The 21,609-nt window shown below is 43.2% G+C and overlaps 1 protein-coding gene across 3 annotated transcripts in view; it reads right to left on the bottom strand.

Moving 5' to 3' along the window:
• TMEM131 (transmembrane protein 131) overlaps positions 1-21,609 on the bottom strand; it is a 160,542-nt gene that overhangs the window by 71,893 nt on the left and 67,040 nt on the right. For all 3 annotated transcript variants that reach the window (XM_059720971.1, XM_059720972.1, XM_059720973.1), the window contains exon 4: positions 11,120-11,188. In XM_059720971.1, the coding sequence (XP_059576954.1) occupies positions 11,120-11,188 (69 nt within the window). The remainder of the gene's footprint in view (positions 1-11,119; positions 11,189-21,609) is intronic.

The following is a 21,609-nucleotide window of genomic DNA, read 5'->3' as shown; positions in this document are numbered from 1 at the left end:
CCTCTTCCTGCTGCAGCAACCCAGAGCCCGTGCTGCCCTGCAGTTCCTCTGCACTGACACCAGTGCCCCGCTGGGCAGCCTGGAGGCAGCAGTGATGGTGGCAGAGAGGAGCTTGGGTGTGGGCTCCAAAATCACATCTGCAATTAATTGACAGCTCTAGTTCTTAACTCTATCAAACTAACAGGTCAGGCTTAATTTTCCATTCTGGGTAGCTACTTAAGGTAGATTTTTAAGTTTCAGCTGAAGTGGTTCAGCTGTTTATAAGTCTAGAAAATAATAAATTAAAATCCATATTAAAAAAAACCAAAAAAAAACATGTCCCCACCAATTCTGGTGACCTTTTCTTTGAAAAACCTCTAGTATGCTAAGCTCTTAGCTGCTTTGGAAATTTGGCAAGAAAGTAGCTTTTGCACCAGGGATGTATCACTTGTTGTCTCTGTGAAAAGGCATCTAACTTTGGCCTGGTGTTGGAGGGGGTGGGGAGTGGTGTAAATCGGTTGCATGTGCACATGGCATACTAGTATACTATGCATGCTTCTAGCCAAGGAAACTGCAGGCTATGACAGGTCTGTGAGCTGGGAGCTGGTCTTTTCTGGGTTGTCAACACTGCACCTCTCCAAAGAGTCACTTGAACAAATTTGTCATCCTTGCCTCAGAGTCCCAGTCTCTTCCATTCACTTTCTCTTCCCATTCCTACCTGAATCAGTTTCTTTCCCCAGCCAGGATCAGTTCTTCCTCAGCAAAAGACTCCCTCAGAGTGGCCCATCTATCCTTTCTTCACTGGTTTCTAATCTCTTTGGCCAGCCAGACCCCATCTGAACTTTCTGCAGACAAGGTTCCTTGGGTGAATCTGATATCTTTTATTACACCAACCCAAATAATTGGAAAATAATTATTAAGCAAGCTTTCGGGTTCAAAAACCCTTTGTCAGGCTAAGGAAGTTAAAAGATAAAAGATATCAGATTCACCCAAGGAACCTTGTCTGCCAATGTCCTTAGATCAACACGGCTACAACCTACACGCCTCTTTCTGCAGACTCATTCTTCCCCGTTGTGCTCCCCCTGCCCTGTGTCTGCTTGTCCCAGCTGGTTCCACCCAAGTACAGCTCTTTTTCCTTCTGCATATAAATCAGGTAATCTTTTCTCCCCTCCAAGCTACTTGGGTATTGCTGACTCCCCTATCCTTGCTGCCAACTGTACTTGCTCATCTGATGGTTGACTTTATCTGAAGACTGAAATAATAAGAAAAAGATATTAAAACCTTATACTTTCACTTACGAAACTCACCTTTTCTACACCCCCCCAATACTACATTCCCCTCCACATTCTGTGAGTAACCTACGCATTCCTTGATCTTCCTCTTTTTTCTTACATTTATAGAAGTTAAAGAAGTATTCCCTTGCTAGCTGTGTCTTAAGTTGTGACTGCCTTTCTCATTTTCACCCTTCATGTCCACACTATACTCTCACACTTATCCTTATTCACAAAAGTATGGGGGGCAAGCAGGAGGAACTTTGCCTTCTGATTGCAGGGAAAAATCCAGACCTAGTGGGGCTCGCAGAAACCTGGTGGGATCCTACCCAAGACTGGGTGGTGGGCATTCATGGATACACACTATATAGAAGGGACAGGACTGGGAGGAAAGGCGACTGAGGGGGGAGCGGGGGGGGGCGCCCTCTCTGTCAAAGAGCAACTCACATCGTCAAGAATTAGCCTTGGGGCAGAGAAAGGTCAGGCAGAGGCACTATGGGTCAAACTTCAAGGGGGTCAAGGCAAAAGGGATCTTACAGTGGGTGTCTACTATAGACCACCCTGCCAAGGGGTTGAGATGGACCAGGATTTCTCAGTACAGCTTATGGAGGCAGTTGGGTCTAGGGAAGTTGTTGTCATGGGGGACCTAAACTACCCAGATATCTGCTGGGAGGAGCAGTCAGCCAGGTCTGACCGTTCACGCAGGTTCCTAGCTGAAATACAAGACCTCCACCTTATCCCAGAGGTGCACAGCCCCACTAGGGGAGATGCCTTGCTGGACCTGGACTTGGCCACTGGGGATGACCTGGTGAGGGGACTGCAGGTCCTTGACCACCTGGGTGACAGTGATCATCGCCTGCTGGAATTCACCATCCAGCACAGGGTGTTGAGGGCTTATACCAAGACTAAAGCCCCTGACTTCAGAAGGGCCAACTTCAACGAATTTAGGAGATTAGTGGGGGAGGCACTGAGGGCCCAAAAGGTAGAGGAGATGGGAATCCATGAGGGATGGTTGTATCTTAAGGGGACGATTCTCCAGGCTCAGACTGTGACAATCCCTGAGAGAAAGAAGGGGGGTAAGAGTGCTCTGAAACCCCCATGGCTCAGCAAAGGCATTTGAGAATGCCTGAGGGCCAAAAGGGAGGCATACACCCGGTGGAAGAGAGGGGCTATCACCAAGGAGGAATACTCCTCCGTGGCCCATGAGTGTAGGATGGCCATTAGGAAGGCCAAGGAGGGGGGTGGAGCTCAGGCTAGCAAGCAGGATTAACGACAACAAAAAGTCCTTCTTCAAATACAGTAAGAAGCAGGCACCAGGGATTGTAGGGCCCCTGTCAGACTCAAATGGTAATCTTATGGCTACTCCAGATGAGAAAGCCGAAATCTTTAACAAGTTCTTTGTCTCTGTTTTCTTGGACAGGGAGCAGGACAGCTCTCCCACCACAGGTAGGGGCAATTTTGAGGATAGCACTGCCAGGCCTCGGGTCTGTGCAGAAGTAGTTAGGGATCTTCTGGAAGGGCTGGATGTTTTCAAATCTGTGGGCCCTGATGCCCTCTACCCACGGGTGTTGAGGGATCTGGTGGGGGTCATTGCTGTGCCCCTGACCCGGCTGTACGAGTGATTGTGGTCCACAGGCCAGGTGCCTGGAGACTGGAAACTAGCTAATGTGGTCCCCATCTATAAGAAAGAGAGGAAGGAGGACCTGGGAAACTATAGGCTCATAAGCCTCACATTGGTCTTGGGGAAAATCCTTGAAAAAAATCATTAAGGAGCACATCTGTGAGGGGCCAGCAAGGGAGACCATGCCCAGGAAAATCAACATGGGTTCATCAAAGGCAGGTCCTGCCAGACCAACCTGATGGCCTTTTATGACCAGGTAACTAAATCCCAGGATGATGGTGTCGCCGTGGATGTAGTCTTTCTGGACTTTAAGAAGGCCGTTGACACTGTCTCTCACCCCATTCTCATTAACAAACTGAGCAACTGTGGCATTGATGCCTGCACAGTTGGATGGGTCAAAAATTGGCTGATGGGGCGCACCCAGAGAGAGGTGGTGGACAGGTCGTACTCGACCTGGCGGGATGTGAACAGTGGGGTCCCCCAGGGCTCGGTCCTGGGGCCTACAATGTTCAACATCTTCATCAGCGACTTGGACGAGGGGGTGGAAAACATGTTGTCCAAGTTTGCCGATGACACCAAGATGTGGGGAGAAGTAGGCACACTTGAAGAGAGAGAGAGGCTGCAATTAGACTTAGACAGACTACAGAGGTGGGCAGATGGTAATAGAATGGGATTCAATATAGATAAATGCAGGGTGCTACACCTTGGGGAGAAGGAATCCACAGCATACATACAAGCTGGGGAGCTTCCCCCTTGTGAGCACAGGGGCAGAAAGGGATCTTGGAGTCATTACTGACTCCAAGATGAACATGAGCCGCCAATTCCAGACCGCAGCCAGCAAAGCCAACCATACCTTGTCGTGCATCCAAAGATGCATCTCAAGCCGGTCCAGAGAAGTGATACTCCCCCTCTACGCGACATTGGTCCGGCCTCAATTGGAGTACTACGTCCAGTTCTGGGCACCGCACTTTAAGAAGGACGTGGCCCGCCTTGAGAGGGTTCAGAGGAGGGCCACTCGCTTGGTTGGAGGGCAACAGGGCAGGCCCTATGAGGAGAGGCTGAGGGACCTGAACCTGTTCAGCCTCAGCAAACAGAGGCTGAGGGGAGATTTGGTGGCTGCCTACAAACTCATTAAGGGAGATCAGCAGCAAATAGGAAGAGCCCTAATTCTCCCCAGCAGCACCTGGGGTGATGTGGAACAATGGCCAGAAGCTGCTAGAAAATAGGTTCAAGTTAGAGATTAGGAGGCACTATTTCACTGTCAGGGTAGCTAGGATCTAAAACCTACTTCCTAGGGAAGTGGTTCTCGCATCTACCTTGGGTAAATTAAAAAAGAGGTTGGATGAACACGTCTGGGGTCATGTGATCCCAGCATGTGCTCCAACCATTGGCGGGGGGTTAGACTAGATGATCTATTCAGATCCCTTCTGACCCCTAACTACTATGAAACTATGAAAACCAAGTACTCCCTTTTTGATAGACTGCTTTAAGTTTCATTAAGAATCATTTTTTCCATTAGCCTTACCTCCCATGAACTCCTTCTCGTCTCCCCATTCCCAGAGCTTGGTAAAGTCTGGCTTACTGAAGTTCTGTATTTTTATTTTGCTGAGGTCTTTCCTTCCTTCCTTTAGTATCATGAGTTTTATTGTATCTTGATCGCCATCACTTGAGCTGTCTTCCAGCTTCAAATTCTCAATTAACTCCTCCCTATTAGCAAGTAGCAAATTAAGAGCTTCCCCTATGGTTTTTTTCCACCTATACCAAGGAATTGTCCCAATACAAACCAAAAACTTGCTTGTGCACTGCTTTATTATCCTCCCAATATTTATCACTGCAATTAAAGCCCCCATAAGCACCAAGTCTTGTGGTATGGATACTTCATTTAGTTGTAAAACTCATCTAACCTTCCTCCACCTAGTTTTGTGGCTTATAATAAACACCCACCATTGCATCATTTTTCCCTTTTTATCTTAATACAATCATCAAAAGAGCAGTACTCCTGCTTCATTCTGTGCTTCAAAATAAGTACATGCATTGTTAATGTAAAAGAAAACATTGTTCCTTTTATTTCCATTGCCTGTCTTTCCTGAACAAGCTATAACCATTCATAACAATATTCCAATAATATGTACTCTCGTAACTAGTCTGTTATCCCAGTGACATCAATTTCATGCATAGGTGCTGACTCTGTGGGTGCTCCAAGGCTCAAGCAGCCAGTGAAAAAAACTTAGCAAGTGCTTAGCACCCATGAGCCACATTGGGAGAGCCGGGCTGAAATAATGTGCTGCCTCTTCTGGGCATGTTCAGGACTTGGTGCAGGAATGCAAAAAAGCACCCACCAGCAAAAACTAAAGTTGAAACCTATGATTTCATGTGTGTATTGGGACTTTTAGCTCTACTTGCTTATTCCTTCTTGGATTAGCATACAGACATTTTGGATAACCATCTGATGCTCTGTTTATTTCTCATGTTCAAGATTGTTAAGACTCCCCATATTGTTTCGCACTCTTTCTTCCTTGGCCTTTATGCAGATCACCTTGCTTTTTACACGCCTGTGAGGTTTTGTCTCCATCCCCAATTGAACCTAGTTTAAGGCTCTCCTTATTCCTCCAACTCCTGTAATAGAAGTCTAATTGGTGGACTTCACTTTTTGAGCTATGTTCACATAATCCCTTTTAAGCCCCAGAAGAGGCTTTTAATTTTGGGATTTTTTTCAGTGCTAGTTCAACAAATACTTGGCTAGGATGGTTTAGACATGGATGATCCTGCCCTGAGCAGGGCATTAGAATTAGATGACCTCTTGATGTCATTTAAAACTCTGCTTTTTCATTATTCTATGAGCATCTTAGACTAGGACACTGCTAGATGAGACCTCTTTTCTAGTTTAAAGGAATCTCTGTTTTGTCTAAACAAAAAGAATAACATGTTTTAATTACTATTTTACTGGATGGGAGGGGTAACGTTAAGAATAGGTTTCACTACAGCTATAACATGAGATCTCTCTCCTATGTAGTAGAAGAATTGCTATTAGCATGACAGTCTTAAGTGTCTAACTAATTACATTGCACAGGTGTTCAGGAATAAGTTTAAGATGCCACTGATTATAGGAGATTTCACCATTGAATGAGAAATTGTCTCTTACCTTAAATTTATACCAGGATAAGCCTATTATCAACTAAAACAGTGGGGGCCAAATTTTTTGGCAGGCAAGCCACAAATTAGCTCCCCCTCCCACCCTGTCCCGAGTGCTACTCCAGTCCTCTCCCTCTGCCTGATCTACTTGCTCTGCTTTTTGCTCTGTACTCCCTGCTCACAATCTCCTGTTCTGCCTTCTGTTTTCTGCCTTTGCTGCTGCTGTGCTGCCTGTCCCTTTCCTAATATGTCGTGTACCATACACAGCACAACTGTGCCACTTGTGCCACAGGTTAGCCACCCCTGGATAAGCATTGAGAACCACAGAGAATACAGACCACTATAACACTTAACAGATACAATGATTTCTTGTTTCCATCTAACAGGGAAGTTCAGAGACTTCTGTACTACTGGAAGCACTGTAAACAAACAATAACAGTTCCAAAGTAATTATAATATACTGCACAGATCGGGGTGTCAAAGGCCCAGTCTGCAAAGCCCTATCACCTGGCCTGTGATGCTCCCCATAGGGTTTGAACTGGACCCACGCAACGTGCAAGGGGTCCGTTCAGGGCCTGCAGCCCTGGCCCCACACCACTCATCCAAAACTTCAGGGACTGAGGCGTTTGACAGCCCAGAAAGATTCATATTTGGCCTTGGTTTCACAGAATCTCAGATAAGCAGGGCTGGACGGGACCTCTGGAAGTTATAGTCCAACACCTTGCTCAAGGCAGGATCATCCCTATCCAAACCATTTCATATAATTGCTTGTCTTACCTGTTCCTAAAACTGGTCATGTAATCATCAACCCCATCACAAATACAAGACACCAAAGCATCCTAATCTGTCACAGGTAAAGCAGGGGGGATGAGGGCTGCCAGTGTCCCACTGTTGCACAGGCTATAATAATGCACTTGATTCAAGGAAGAAGGGTATTGCCCCTGGTACAGAGGAAGGCAAAACCACCCACAGTCCGTACCAGTCTGACAATGGGGTAAAATTCCTTCCTGAGCCCAAATGTAGTGATTAGTTTGACCCTGAGCAGAGGGGCAAGACCCTCTAACTAGGAACCTGTAAATTTTAGACCCAGCAGAGCAATGACACACCTCAATCAAAATCCCCAATCTTGGCTGAATCCAAAATCTAATGCTTTTGAGGAAGGCAAAAAACCCACCCAACTACTGCAGCAACAGGAGGAAAAAAAAAATAAAAAAAAAAAATCCTTCTTAGCCCCATGTGGCAACCAGGAAAGCCAAGAAGCATGGGAAGAACAATATATGCTTCATACTTTGTGCACACTAATTGGACAACAAGAACTCCCCTTTCTTTTTCCCTTCTAGAAACTTATCACCTGTAAGTTTTCTAAAATTTTAAAAAGATCCAGAATATCTACTGTAAACAGAAAATACTTGGGTTATTTTCAAATGAAAAGTAGATATTTGTATATACTAGCATACAGGTTACTGAGATAAACACATAATACCACTCTATCACTTTGAAGACAGATCAGATATTTTCAATTTTGTTTTTCTTTATGAAAACATTCACCCTCAAATAAGCATTTGATTTTCAAGTGTTCCAACTAACAGAGTATATTTACTCACATACCACATGTACCTTCCCCCAAAACATTATTCTTCCAAAACTGGAAGGTCTTAAGCAGGGAAGCTGATTTTCTGCTTACAATAGCAACAGTGGCATTTCTATTCGGGCAGCAGTTATAGAATCTACTGAATTCATGGTTCATTACAATCTGCTTGATTATTGTCAGTTCCTCTTCACTCAACCAGTGTAAATGGTCATTAACCAATAACCAAGCTACTTCAGCAGGTTTTGTGGGAGAATTAGTAATTTAGCTACTTCTGATCTCTCTTCTATTTGATAGCCTACAGACTGTTTTTAGCTTTTTTCCAAGTCCTAAAACTGCCCATGGAAACCAGTCTTTAGCAAGACCTACAGGTCAGTTTGTGGCTGACCATACAAGAGCTGCTGACAATTCAGCTGTGAAAGCGTTAAAACTCAAGCTTTTGCCTGACCAGGAAAGGGAGGGTGTCTGGGTTGAAGATTAGGCTGCCCATGCTGACTTGCAGTCATGACTCTACAAAAAAATATTTTCTCCTTCATTCTGCCTTTCCAAAAAATAGGGGCATGTCTTATTTGGGACACGTAGTACATGAAAAAGTATGGTAAGTTTTAACAATATTATGGCAACAGCCATTATTTCTTTCAAAGAAAGAAATTTGGAATCTTATGGCCCATACTCCACTAGTATTTAGTAATCAAGCACCTTGCTATGGAAAGAAAGTGAGAGTTTATGAAATTAGTACATATACTTTTTAATACAGTGGTGCTCAACTCATCCAAACCCTGCAGGCCTGACCTGACATGCACAGCTAACCCATGGGTCTGAACATTTGGCAGCAGAATGAGCAGTAGCAGAATTAAATGCTGTGCCTCTGGGACATGTGGCAACTAATGCTGCCACCAATCCCCTGCTGCCAAATTTCCCTACCTGTGGGTAGCCCTGTGGCCCAGATCTTGCTCACCCCTGCTTCAATAGGCTACTTTTAGTGGTGCATGGGATTCTTTCATCTTAAGTGCAGGATTTTGCAATTGTCCTTGATGAACCTCATGAAACTTCTTTTAGCCCAATCCTCCAATTTGTCTAAGTCACTCTGAATCATATCCCTACCCTCTACTACTCCTCCCAGCTTGGTGTCATTCATGAACTTGCTGAGGGCGCAAACCATCCCATCTTCCAGACTGCTAATGAAGATATTGAACAAACAGACCTCAGAACCAACCCCTGGGGGCACTCCACTTGATACCAACTGTCAACTAGACACCAAGCCATTAGCATGTATATGTTATTCTTCTGAATACCACTAATCACTGCAACACACATGTTTAACACTTTGTGCTTTGCTTTAAACATTTACTGATCTGGGAAAATCCGACGAATTACCCATTTTTAATCTATTAAATTATTTTTAACAAATGCTGCAAAACTCCAAGTCTGAATATACTGTATTTACATGCATAACATGCACACCTTTGACCCAAAGCCAGTCCCTGAGCCCCCATGCTCAACTGCGGTAAGTGTCTTCAGTGGGGAAGCTGATTTTTCTTCACTGAAATAGAAGCAAGCATGGGGACACTACTGAAAGATGGCTGCTACACTTCTTCCTCTGCTAGTCTCAGGGAAGAAGGGGGTGTTCATTCTTCGTGATCAAAACTAATGTTAACCCTCTCATAGCCACAGCTACTGCAATTAGGATCCCCTGCATCCCACTGGAAAAATCTTTTTCTCTCCACACTGCCTTTGCATATCTCAATTTGGGGTGTGTAGTATGGAAAAAAATACGGTGTATTTAGGCAATCAAATAAAAGTGACCCAAGCTCTCAATGAAGACGCATTGCAGACATTTACCAGCTTAGGAACAGACCACTTATATTTGTGCCCATACATGTGTTTAGGAATTTTCAGACACTAGTTTTGAAGAGGTCAGCCTGTATTTTCAAAGCCAAGCAAGCTTTCTATTTTTAAACATGTATAAAAAAGTTCTCACAGTTTTTCCCCAGTTATCCCTAATATATTATTAAAGTTTGAATGCATTCTATGTTGACATCATTTTAGACCAAGGTTACTCAGCCAGAACCTGCCTATGGCACTGTCATCTGGCCCACGGGGCTTCCCCTGGGCTTGTGGGAAGCCCTGCAGGCTGTGGCCCTGTGCGCTAGATCGCTTGCTAGTGTAGTTACTGATCCTGGCATAGATGGCTTAATCCCGGCAGGTGGGAGCAGTGCAGGACCTGATCCTGCTGCAGGGATCTGATCAGACCTGCGGGACTGGCCCCATTCTACTCACCTGGTCCACAGGACCAGGTTGAACATGATTTTAGGCAAAAGAATTGTGGCAAGGCATTTCAACTAGTCATCAGAGGTAAAACTTTTTTTAAATGATTATACTATACTTCTCGTGTGTGTGTGTGTGTGAGATTCTAGTTTAAATGCTTTGCCATAATTTTTTATACAATACACACTTAAGCATACAGACATGTCTACAAAACGTAAAAAGATGTGCATGTTTGCATACATGCACGTGTCCGTATATGTTTAAATGTTTTATCTGGAATTTTTAATGAACAAAAGTTGTTATACTACCATTTAACTGAAAAATTTAGGCATGCACTTAAAAAAACCAACTCATTTGGCATCTACTCCATAACAGTGCATCCTTTGAGAACTGTAGACTTACACCCACTTGCAGAATTCTGGATCTGCATCATCTAACATTTCAATTTTTCGTAGCAGGGTTGCTTAATCTAAAAACAGCTCAAGTATAACCGACAGCACCTTTTGTAACTCTAACAAACATTTAGAGTATTGCTTTGGGACACGTTTGCAAGTAGAATAGAGAAAGTAAAACATTTCTGGAAGAGTACATAACAAAAAGGTAGCTTAATTTTTCAAAGCCATACATAATATATACAAATCCTTTAAAAACAAAGTACAGGAACAAAGCTGGTCATTAGAATAAAACTACCATACTTACTTGAAAAGAAGACCCCAAACACTTCCCCCCAAAATCGCTTCCCATGAAATCATTAAGCCTATGTAAGCAATTTCATTTAGAAGATAAGTTTTAAGTGAGCCTTTAAATTCATGCTTTCATTTAAGAGTTCTTGTATATAAGCGCTATACTCAACCATCAATTTTAAGTATTAGTATAGTGGAGATGCAATTAAATGGCATATCCTACGACACATAAGTACTTATTTTACCGTTTAAAAACTTGGGTTAGTTTTCTAATCATGACCAGGAATTAATATCTAGAAATCATTGAAATGCTAAAAACTGCAGACTTTGGGCTTAAAATATTCTCCTCCTTAGCCAAAACTGGGACAAAAAATTATTTTCATCTATCTCAAAGAGCAAGAGGCAAAGATGATAGAGACTCCATGGTGGTAAGTCAATGTAAATAAGTAGATGTTACAGTTAGGTTAACTGAAGTTAAAGACAACTTACATACCTGACAGCAGAACTAAAGTGTAAGTGCTATAAGCTAGTTTAGAAGATGGATATAAAAATGAAGGCAAGGAGATTCCCAACTTACTGTTCATGGAAGTCCAGCATTGGTGGCTCAAACCGTATAGGTCTGCAATTCCCCCGATACAGGGATACACTGGAGGAAAAAAACAATACTGTTACAGAAATAAATGTAGCAACATGTACATTTTTGCTCCCTACTTCTATGTCTCTCTCGTGGCAGGCTTTCCTAGCAAAAGAATGCTGGATACCTATATATGTACTAATACTGGAAGGAAGTACTTGAGAAACTTGTCCAAATGCAATAAGATAACTTTACCAGATGCTCAAAGTATTTTTTTTAAGAGTACTTGAGTACATATATTTATTAACAAGACTCACTAGATGGGTTAAAGAAAACTGATCTGGCAGTAGATTATATTAAGACTACAGATGTTAGAAATGTACATACTGGGAAATTAACATTATAACTAAACCAAAAAAAATACGTTTCAAAGATAAAATTTAGAGAAGAAAGATTTTTTTTAATGGCAACACAGGAATGTCCACTCATGTCGTGACAAAATGTGACTGAATCCTTTATGCATACACTGGAGGTCTCTTAGAGAGTCTTAGACAAGCTACAGTGTCTGGGCTACAAAGAGGAGGAGCAAAACAAGCAAGTTCCAGTAACCAAATAATTTAGAACGAAGTAAAAATGACCTGAGAGGAACTGCTCTCTAACACTGTATTTTGACCCAAGTTGTTTACCATATGAGTAATCAATTAAGAAGGAAAAAAAAACCAGGAAGGAAAAAGTAATGGCTCAGGAGAAACCATTATTCAGCAAATCCTTGAGTTCTTGAGAGACAATGCCAGGACAGGAAAAAAGGCCTCGGAACTAGAGAATCAAAAGACATGTAGTAGGCAACTGTTGATCCCTTGGAGGTCTAGTCACCAACACCTTCGACATGTACACCTAGGCAGAAGTATGGAGGAGTGGAGGCTGCCCAAGACCACCAACCCCTCTTTACACCAGAGACAGAATCCAAAGGTTAGACTGAGCCTAGATGTTCAGTGCCTCAATGGTTCTAGCGTTAGCCAGAAAGCATCAGGTAAAAACCACTGCTGACTACCTAATGCCTCAGCAAGGATGCGTTTCTGTCAGGGTTATGACTCTTAGCTTTTTTCCAACCAAGGACAGTGTGGGCTAGGATTCTGAGGCACCCTATACTCATCTTACTTTGCAGGTTGCAACACTGTGGTATTTTTATAGGAACTACCCCACTATATGTAGCCCTGTCACATTGCCACCAGGCCCTCCAGTCAGATGCAGTTTATGGTCATACCCAGGACCCCAAAAGATGCACACCAGGTTTAAGAAGACTCTCTATGTGCAGGAGGGCTGTTTGTGAGAGTCTTACTGGGAAAGACATCTGCTAGGATATCTGAAAATTTAGATCAGTCTTGGTAACCGTTCAGGAATAATAAGCCTTTAGAGAATGCAGACACATCAAGAGTGAATTTTAAAATCTTCTCTCTCAACACTTGGTTCTTACCATTAAACCCAAGTACTTTTTCTTTTAAGGCAGCTGTTTTGCCATCTTCTACCATTGGCTACAATCTCCTAAAGGAAAGAACTGCAGTCAGATTTGCTGGGGAAGCATGGCTGAAATACAGTGCAATATAGCCGAGGGCCCAGTTTAAGAGAGGCAGAAATGTGGAATCCTGTCTCAAGACAGGTAAAATAATGAGAAGAAGGACATATCATACTTGTTGCTATTACGTGCACTATATCTGTATCTATGTAATAAAGATGCAGTGCACTTATGTGCATGTCAAAAATGCATTGAAATCGATCAATTTACAGCTGGCCATAAATTAAAGGTTTTATGCAAATTAACAGTGAGTTTAGAGATTTCAGATTAGGATACATTCATAACCAGAGTACAAATGCCCTGAGGATTCCAGATACATATTCTGACTGTGCTACTGCATCTTCACTTCTACTGATACCTGTGATAGCCAAAACACAGCTAGAGTAAGTGTGCCTATCTGCAGTACAGTCACACTCAAAGACGACATATCTGCAGACATACCTAAAGAATCTTCATTATCATACCTCTAAATTTTATTCTAACCCATGCAGTACGAGGTGGGTCAACCTTTTCACAACACTTCAATGCACATACTCTGACAATGAAGTATAAAACTCATTGCGGGCCCATATCATATTCCTCTTTATTTACAGGCTCTGCTCCAATTTCACAATTTTAAATTTCAGAGCAGTTTAACTCGAAAGAGAACAACAAACTCATGCATTTCAATTCTGAAAAATATAACTGTGAGGACTAGCTAGGGTTACCTCCTTCTAAAAGGATTTAAAAGGGCAATTATTTCAAGTACTCTACAGGAAATCTTTTTTTCCCTTTCACATACGAAAGTTTGGAAAATTTGTCTCATTTCAGAAAAAATTCAATACCTGCAGGACATGTTGGTCCTTTCTATAGAAAAGTTCTCTGAAAACATGTTTCAAAAAAAGGAATGAGTGAAACTATAGCACAATACCTACTGATTCTTTCTAGCAACACAATACCAAGAATTCTTTCCAGTTACTGAAGGGAGGAAATTCAGCTGGGACAATAAGTAACAATTTTACAATACTCAGCCATATAGAATTCCAAAAGGCATTTGATTAGGTCCAACTTAAAATCTCATTGCCATTCATAATTAAGACAAACAGCAGTTTGTGCCAAATCCAATTCCCATCGTCAAGTACAGAAACATTATAATATTTTCAAGAATAAGTAACTGGACTCTCAGCTTGGAGTAGTTCCCGCAGTTTAAAACATATCCACACCCACCTCTATCGTGGCTCACATGGGAACAAGTAGTAGTGGAATTTCCAAACTGTCTACCTGAGATGCTCAACATGAGGCAACTTGCAGTAGATTGTTCAGATGTTCAGAATAGGATGTCTGCTCTTCTAGGCTCACCCTCACTGACAGCTGGATACACCCTTGGGTAGGGCCAGATTACAGCACAATCAAAATTAAGATAATTGTACTGCATATGCCTACAGCCAAAGCTCTCAGTCTTCTATCAGAATCTAAGCTTTTACTCATTCCCAACAATCTGTGTTTCTAAACCTCAGGCGTCAAGAAGAAAATCCTGATTAGTGAACAGATATAAATGAAGCAGTAATAATTGCTATAGAAAGCCTTGTGGTGAAGGGGGGAGTTGGCAGCCTCTGGGGGGAGGGAGGATTGGGGGAGGGGGGGGGGGAGTCACCTGGCCCCACAACACTGTTTCTGCTAACACGAGCTCAAAGAGCATACGTACCCTGCAGTAGTAGTGGCCTGGTTTGGCTTGGCTGTTCCCAAGCATGCCATGTCTTTCTATTCCTATTCACATGTTGAACACACAAAAGCATACTGGTGAGGCCACTGTGGGGTGTCCTGAGATTGCTCTCAGACTTTTGTCCAGCATGCTTATAAGCAACTGCTAGGGACAACTATGGAACAGCTCCAAAATGCCTCAGTGTCCTTTTTCTTCACTTGAGCATGTTGTCCCCACAGGCAAGACTTGGGGGCTAGGGTGGTAGTCCTCTTCTTCATACCATCTATTTATTGCCAACAGTGGGATCTCAGCCACTAATGCAATTTGCTCTAGTACAACCACAATGGGGCAAAACACTAGCAGATGAGTTTTACATCAGCACAACTTAATTTTGAAAAAGCTTACGTGCTATCCATGTGCACTGCTACATCTAAACTAGAGGCCAGGTCTGACAAAGCCACACGGTAGATTGTACAGATAATCTGATCACTTCTCTCCTTTCTTACATACTTTGTTCAACAATGAAATAGTTAACAGTGTTCATATTTAAGAGAGGCCTTGGGTATCTGCATTAATATCTCAAGAGTTGAACTGAATAAACTGCATGCCATATGTATTTCTTTTCAAACCTTCTACAAACTCAGGCAGGCATTACCACATTCACTGCACTTCAGTATTTTGAAAGTTATACATACTTACATAGATCAGAGATTTTAGAATCAGGTAGGAAAAAAAAGCAAAAGGATTATTAAATAAAATAAACCTTAAGTTGAAAAAATAAACATATTTACATTTGAAATGATGATAATCTATGTTAAGATTCAGTTAATGAAATAATATGATTTTTTTTTAGTAGTACATGTTTTACTGCCAAAGAAAAAATTCAAGCAACTGAGTTTGGGTAAGTCACTAAGGCCTAAAATCAGTTTGCTGAAGCAAAAAACAAGATCTTGATTGCCACAGCTTTTTCTATAAATAAAGAAGGTATTTTCTCCATTTTAGTTTATTCAACCATTTCAAAGTTGAGAAACCAGTTGGGAGCTGAAAAATCTGGAAGAGCAAAACAAAGTTTCCTACCCACGAATAAAAATGAGGTGGGCGAACCAGAGAGATGCAAGATTTGAAGGGCATGGTGATCAGAACCAAATCAGTTGAAATGACTAAACTTCGTTTTCTAAGTGACTGGTTTAAATGCAGAGCATTTTTTTCCTTTATAACTATCATTTACATAACCAATATATTTAAAAATAGTTTAATCAAAAATTTAAAACGCTGTTTGAAAATTTAACTGAACAGCAATTTCCATCCAAATGGACCTTGCCACAAACAAGGGAAGGAATCCTGCCTTGTCTGCACATCAGAGAGCAACTCACAAAGACATGCTCATGGACCCAGAGGAGCCGACTTCCACCTTTAGCTTCCTCTGTGCAAAACTAAAGTTTATTTTCTACCTATGGTGATTTTTTACCATCTTTAATTTTCTCTGAGTCTGAAGAAGGGTGTGTGCGCTCACAGAAAGCTTGCAGAAAAAGATTTTTTTTTGTGATTTCTTAGTTGGTCTAATAAAAGGTATCATCTCTGAAGCAAGAGTTCTAGAGTTTTGCATTTCTTTTTGGCACAAACGAGTAATTCTAGCAAAGAAAAAAGCATCATTCACCATTTACTAAATGGCAGAAGGCAGGGTGACAGTTCAAAGAAAAGGAACGTTTCTTCCTGGCAGTTTGTTCTTATCATCTGACAAAGCCAGTCGTTGCCTACAAAAGCGCAAGCCTCTCTGGACCAGTCAGTCTCTAAGGTGCATCTCTAAATTAATTTCTTTTCATCAAGAAGCTTCTTCATATCCTCATTTTCCCTTTGTGCATTTTATTAGGCATCCAGAGTCACAGCCTACTGTCAGTAACACTTCTTTTTACCATTTTAACTACTACCTCGGGAATTTAAGTTTTAAACACAATGCAAATAACATTTTTAAAAGATGGCTTGCCTCTATTCAATAAAAGGGGAAAAAGCAATATTAGTAGATTACATGGCAAATTTTAGAATATTTAAAATACTGGATGACTTGGAAGAGTTTACTACATTTATCTCATTACAACACAATATGAAAGCCACTTCTGAAAAAATCAAAGACTACTCAACATGTCAAGAATTCCTACAAGCTTCACTGAAAACACATTTTCAATACAAATGGTACCTTCAACCAAAGGATTAACTACTGAATATTTCTGGTTTACAGGACAGTAGTTAATCTTATTTTTTCCTCAACTGATTCAAGTTGGATTAGATCCTGAGAAAGAATGACCTGCATCTATGATTATTTAATTTGAATACATGTGATAACAAGTAAGGTCATTTTAGAAAGGTGCGTATTACAATTGAACAAGCTGGGGATTAAAAAAACCCTCCTGAAATGTGGAGAAGAGGTCATAAATAATAGATCAATAGGCCAGCTAGACTGGTATCCTGGCAAGTAGCCTCTATCACAGGGGTGGGCAATTATTGAGGCTGAAGGGTCACTTACCAAGTTTTGGCAAGCTGTCAAGGGCCGCAAAGGTAGGCCTGCTCCTTGACAGTAGCCCCACCCCCTTATTGCCATCTTTGACCAGAAGTCCGACCCCTAACCCCTGACGTTTGCCACCAGAAGACCCTCCCCTTGTCCCCACCCAGACGTATTTCTGGGGGGAGGGGGTTGCCATCTTAGAACCAGAAATAAACCAAATCATACACTAGAAGTCAAACACCTACTATAACATATTTTAATTTTACTATGAAAAATATTTTTGTCATGATCTGTGTTTGCGTACTGTACACAGAGGTGACTGCATAACTCAAAAATAAATTTTTAGTCTTGTACGTTATAGTTTGTGTGTATGTATGTGTGCAGGTGTGTGTGGTGGGGTGTGGGGGGCATAGGGTATGTTGGGGGATTGTGTATATGTGGGGGTTGTGGGGACAGGGTGCAATGTGTGGGGTGTAAGGAAGGGTGGGGACCTCCCCCCACACTCCCCATGGTGCAGCAGCAGCAGGCGGAGCACTCAGGGTACAGGTGCCCGGTGGGGCACGGCTCCAGCCAGCACTGCACATCGTAGCAAGAGGTGCAGCCTCTACCAGGCTGTCTGCATCACTGGTGCTCCCCTGAGACTTATGCACAGCGTCTGCATTTGCTGGGCGCAGGAAGCAAGCCCCAGGTGCTGGAGCTGGCTGACTTCCTTGCCTCCCCACCACCCTCCCACCACAGAAGGCTTCCCCCTCCCTTGCTGCACAGCCCCAGCAGGGAAAGCAGCTGGCTTCAGTGCCTGGGGCTTCCCTCCCATGCCCGGCAAGTGCAGGGGCTTCACGCCAGTGGCAGGGAGCTCTGGCGATACAGACGGCCTGGTGGAGGCTCTGCCTCTCGCTGTGACGCGCAGCGCTGGCTGGAGCTACACCCCACTGGGCACCTGCACCTTGAGCGCCCCACCTACTGATGCTGCCATTGCCTGCCAGGGCTGTGCACCATGGGGGGGGGGTGTGGATGGAGTCCCCCACATGCTCCACCCTCCTTCACACCAACATACTGCCCCCCCTGAGCTCTGTGCTGCCACTACCCCCCTGGGCGTGGGCTCTGCACTGCCACCAGCCTCAGCTCTGTGCTTCTGCCCAGTTGGAGCTGCACCTCTGCCACTTCCCTACCTGATGACCAGAGCCATCAGGAGACTGGGGAAGTGAAGCAGATCCCTGGGGGCTGCTGCAGCCCCACCTGGAAGCTGTGTGATGGCCAGCCCAGGCCCTTCCACCATGAGGGTGGGAGCAAGGCACAACAGGGTATGTTTGGTGGGGGTGTACACATGGGCGTCTCGCTCCCAACTTCATGGGTGGAAGGGCTGGGCAGGGCACAATTTGTTTGTGGGCACAGCAGCCCTGATGAAAGTGCCTGGCAGGCCAGATCCAGCCCGTGGGCCGTATTTTGCATGCCCCTGCTCTATCAGCTGCTTAAGTGTATGGAAATAATAGGATAATAATAATAAAAAGTTTCCTTTGACCATCATTCAGTTAGTTGGCTACAGTACACTGGCACTAGTGCGGAAAGCATACTAACAACATGAGAGAGCAGGCTGACATTGTATACCTTGACTTCCAAAAGGCCTTTGATCTAGTATTCCATGGTGTCCTCGTGAGAAAATTGGAGGACTGTGGGCTTAACTCCAAGACAGGTGGGTGAGAAACTGGCTGCAGGATAGGACCCAGAGAGTCACAGTGCACAGAATGTGTCATCCTGGCAAGAAGTGGGAAGCGGTGTCCCGCAGGGGTCACTGCTTGGTCCGGTACTTTTCAACATCTTTATTAATGATTTGGATGTGGGGGTGAAGAGCTCACCGGCCGAGTTCGCAGACGACACCAAGTTATGGGGAAGTGTAGTCACAGGCTACTGATACAGGCGGACCTAGACAGGCTAGCAAGTTGGGCAGATCAGAATCTGATGAAGTTCAACATCGAGAAATTTAAAGCGCTCCACCTTGGGATGGAGCAACCCCCAACACCTACAGGCTTGGTGTCACCAAACTGACTAGCACCACAAATGAAAGGGACCCGGGGGTAATAATGAACCACAGCATGAATATGAGCTGGCAGTGTGATGCTGTAGCTAGTAGGGCAAATACTACTCTGGCGTGCATCAATTGATGCATCTCCAGAAAAACCAAGGAGGTGATTCTTCTGCTCTACTCAGCACTGGTGAGACTGCAGCTGGAGTACTGCATCCAGTTCTGGGCACCACGCTTTAACAAGGACATGGACAAGCTTGAGAAAGTCCAAAGAAGAGCCACCTGTATGATCAGAGTCTTACATGGCAAGCCATACGAAGAAAGGCTAAGGCATCTGGGACTCTTCAGCCTGAAGAAAAGATGGCTGAGAGGGGGCCCGGTAGCAGCTTAACGCTACACTAGGGAAGTACATCAAGGGCTTGGTGAGCAACTGTTCACCAGGGCACCCAAGGGAAAAACTAGGAGTAATGGCCACAAACTCCTGGAAGACTGATTCAGGCTCAACATTAGGAAAAACTTCTTCACAGTCAGGGTGTCCAGACTGTGGAATAAGCTCCCTCCAGAGGAGGTGCAATCACCAACCCTGGAATTCTTCCAGAGGAGACTAAACAGTCACGTTGCTGGGGTCACCTGACCCCGAGTTATCTTTCCTGCTTGGTGCAAGGGGCTGGACCCCATGATCTTCCAAGGTCCCTTCCGGCCTTACAATCTATGAATCTACGTGTTACGTGTTTTAAGGCCATATTTCTTTTGAAAAGTTAAAGTTTCTTAGATATAAGCAATATAACCTGCACTGAAAACAGGCTGAGGGACAGAGAAAAATTTAAATGGCTAGTTACCTCAATTACTGATAAAAAAATAGATCAAACTACATGAATGATCTGAGGATGTGACAAACGTACTTGCAGAATACACTAATTAAGAGATATTGTAATTACTAATATGAACAGCAAAATACAGGGGCATTTAGAGAAATTAAACACATGGATGAGAAATGAAGCTATATTTCAAAAAAATTCAACTTCTATTGATTTAAATTCAGAAAACATCATTCAGACAGATACTATCTATGACCATTTTGCAATCAACACAGATATGCTCTTCAAACACTGAGCTTATACCAATGATAACACAAATCTCCCAGTGTAGTTTATATTGCAGATGGGCAGGTAGGCAGAGGGGATGGGAGGGTACTGAAGGGACAGGAGAAGCTTTGCTGGTATAACAATAAAACAATCCACATGTAAAACCTGATCTGAAATACAGAAATTATGTGGTTTTGCAAGACAGTAGTAGAGCAAACAAAATCCAAGCTACCTAACTCCAAATTCATTGCCTTGATCACATAAGATGTAGAAAGATCTTATCATAAATCAGAAAGTTCAAGCCTCTCTTAGTACCAGTTACATGACACTAAGTCAGTGGTTGCCAACCTTTTTAAGACTTAAGGCACTTTCTTAAAACACAACTTTTCAAAATTTTCCAGCACCCCATTTTAAAAACTAATGAAATATTATGAACATCGTAATATAAAACATAACTGCATTGTTAATTATTGATTAGTCATTAGGATCCTTATAATTATACCATACTCACCCAACTGCTACTGCCACTGCAGCCAGGTAAATCTACACTGCATACCTCCTGCAGGGCTGGTGTGGAAGCAGCTGTGGCAAGTGTGTGCTCATGCTTCAGCCCTTCCTGATCCAACCTTGCATGGTGTCTCCTGGAAACAGACACACAAGGGGCAAATGGAACTGTCCCACAGGCATTTGTTTTCAGGAGGCACACAGGAGACACACTGGAGCAGAACTGACCAGCAGCTAGAGCAGAAGGCGCACTCCCTGCAATACATTATTGTAGGCATACGCATTGTTTCTGCAGCAGGTCTCCCCGTTTTGGCTCTAGCATATCTCCTAAAAATGGAGAGTGCAGTGCAGTTCTACCTGGTAGCAGCAGCATCCATCTCCAGGCTGCTGCTGCCACAGGGTGAAATTGGTCCACATGCCCATGCCACGTTGTGAGGAGGCATGTGAAGCCCAAATGAGAAGAAGCTGGCTCAGCAGAGGCTGACTGCATTGCATTATACAGGCAAGCACACTGCTTCTGCTTTAGTTCTTTCAGGTTTGGTGTACGCTGAGAAGCAAGCAGCAGCTAAAGCAGTAGTGGTGTGTCGGCCTGTATAACGTAACAGACACTGCTCCAGTTTCTTTTCAGCTGGGCCCTGCATGCTTCCTAAAAACCACGGCTGTGAGGCAGTTTCAACCTGTGGTGTCACCCTTGGCAGTTCTTGTGGCATCCCAGTTAAGAACCACTGTCTTAAGTACTCCATAATTCTGAACACATTAGAGCCAGAAATCTCTCCTGGAGAGAAATCACACAAGAGTGACAAGTGACTATGGCCCTCGAGACAAATTTATGAGAAAAGAAATATAAATACAATTACTAAATTAGAATAAGTGAAAAGAGATATATGACTATCAACTAGTATTTGGAGGGTTAAATCAATGCATTATTTCAGGATCTAACAAAAACAATGACATTAAAGCAGTAACAGGAAGATACTTATTAGTGAATTGTGTGACAGTGCCACAGAAACTAAGTGACATTTCATATATAATGTTTAGAACCAGACTGAACACAGCACAGACAAACACACCACAGGGACCAACTTCTGTCCTGGTGAAAGGAATACACTACAGGATCAAAACTGGTGCTC

This window comes from Alligator mississippiensis, chromosome 1 (assembly GCF_030867095.1).
Source record: "Alligator mississippiensis isolate rAllMis1 chromosome 1, rAllMis1, whole genome shotgun sequence".
Classification (NCBI taxonomy): Eukaryota; Metazoa; Chordata; order Crocodylia; family Alligatoridae; genus Alligator; species Alligator mississippiensis.
This window is presented reverse-complemented; position numbering and strand designations above follow the sequence as displayed.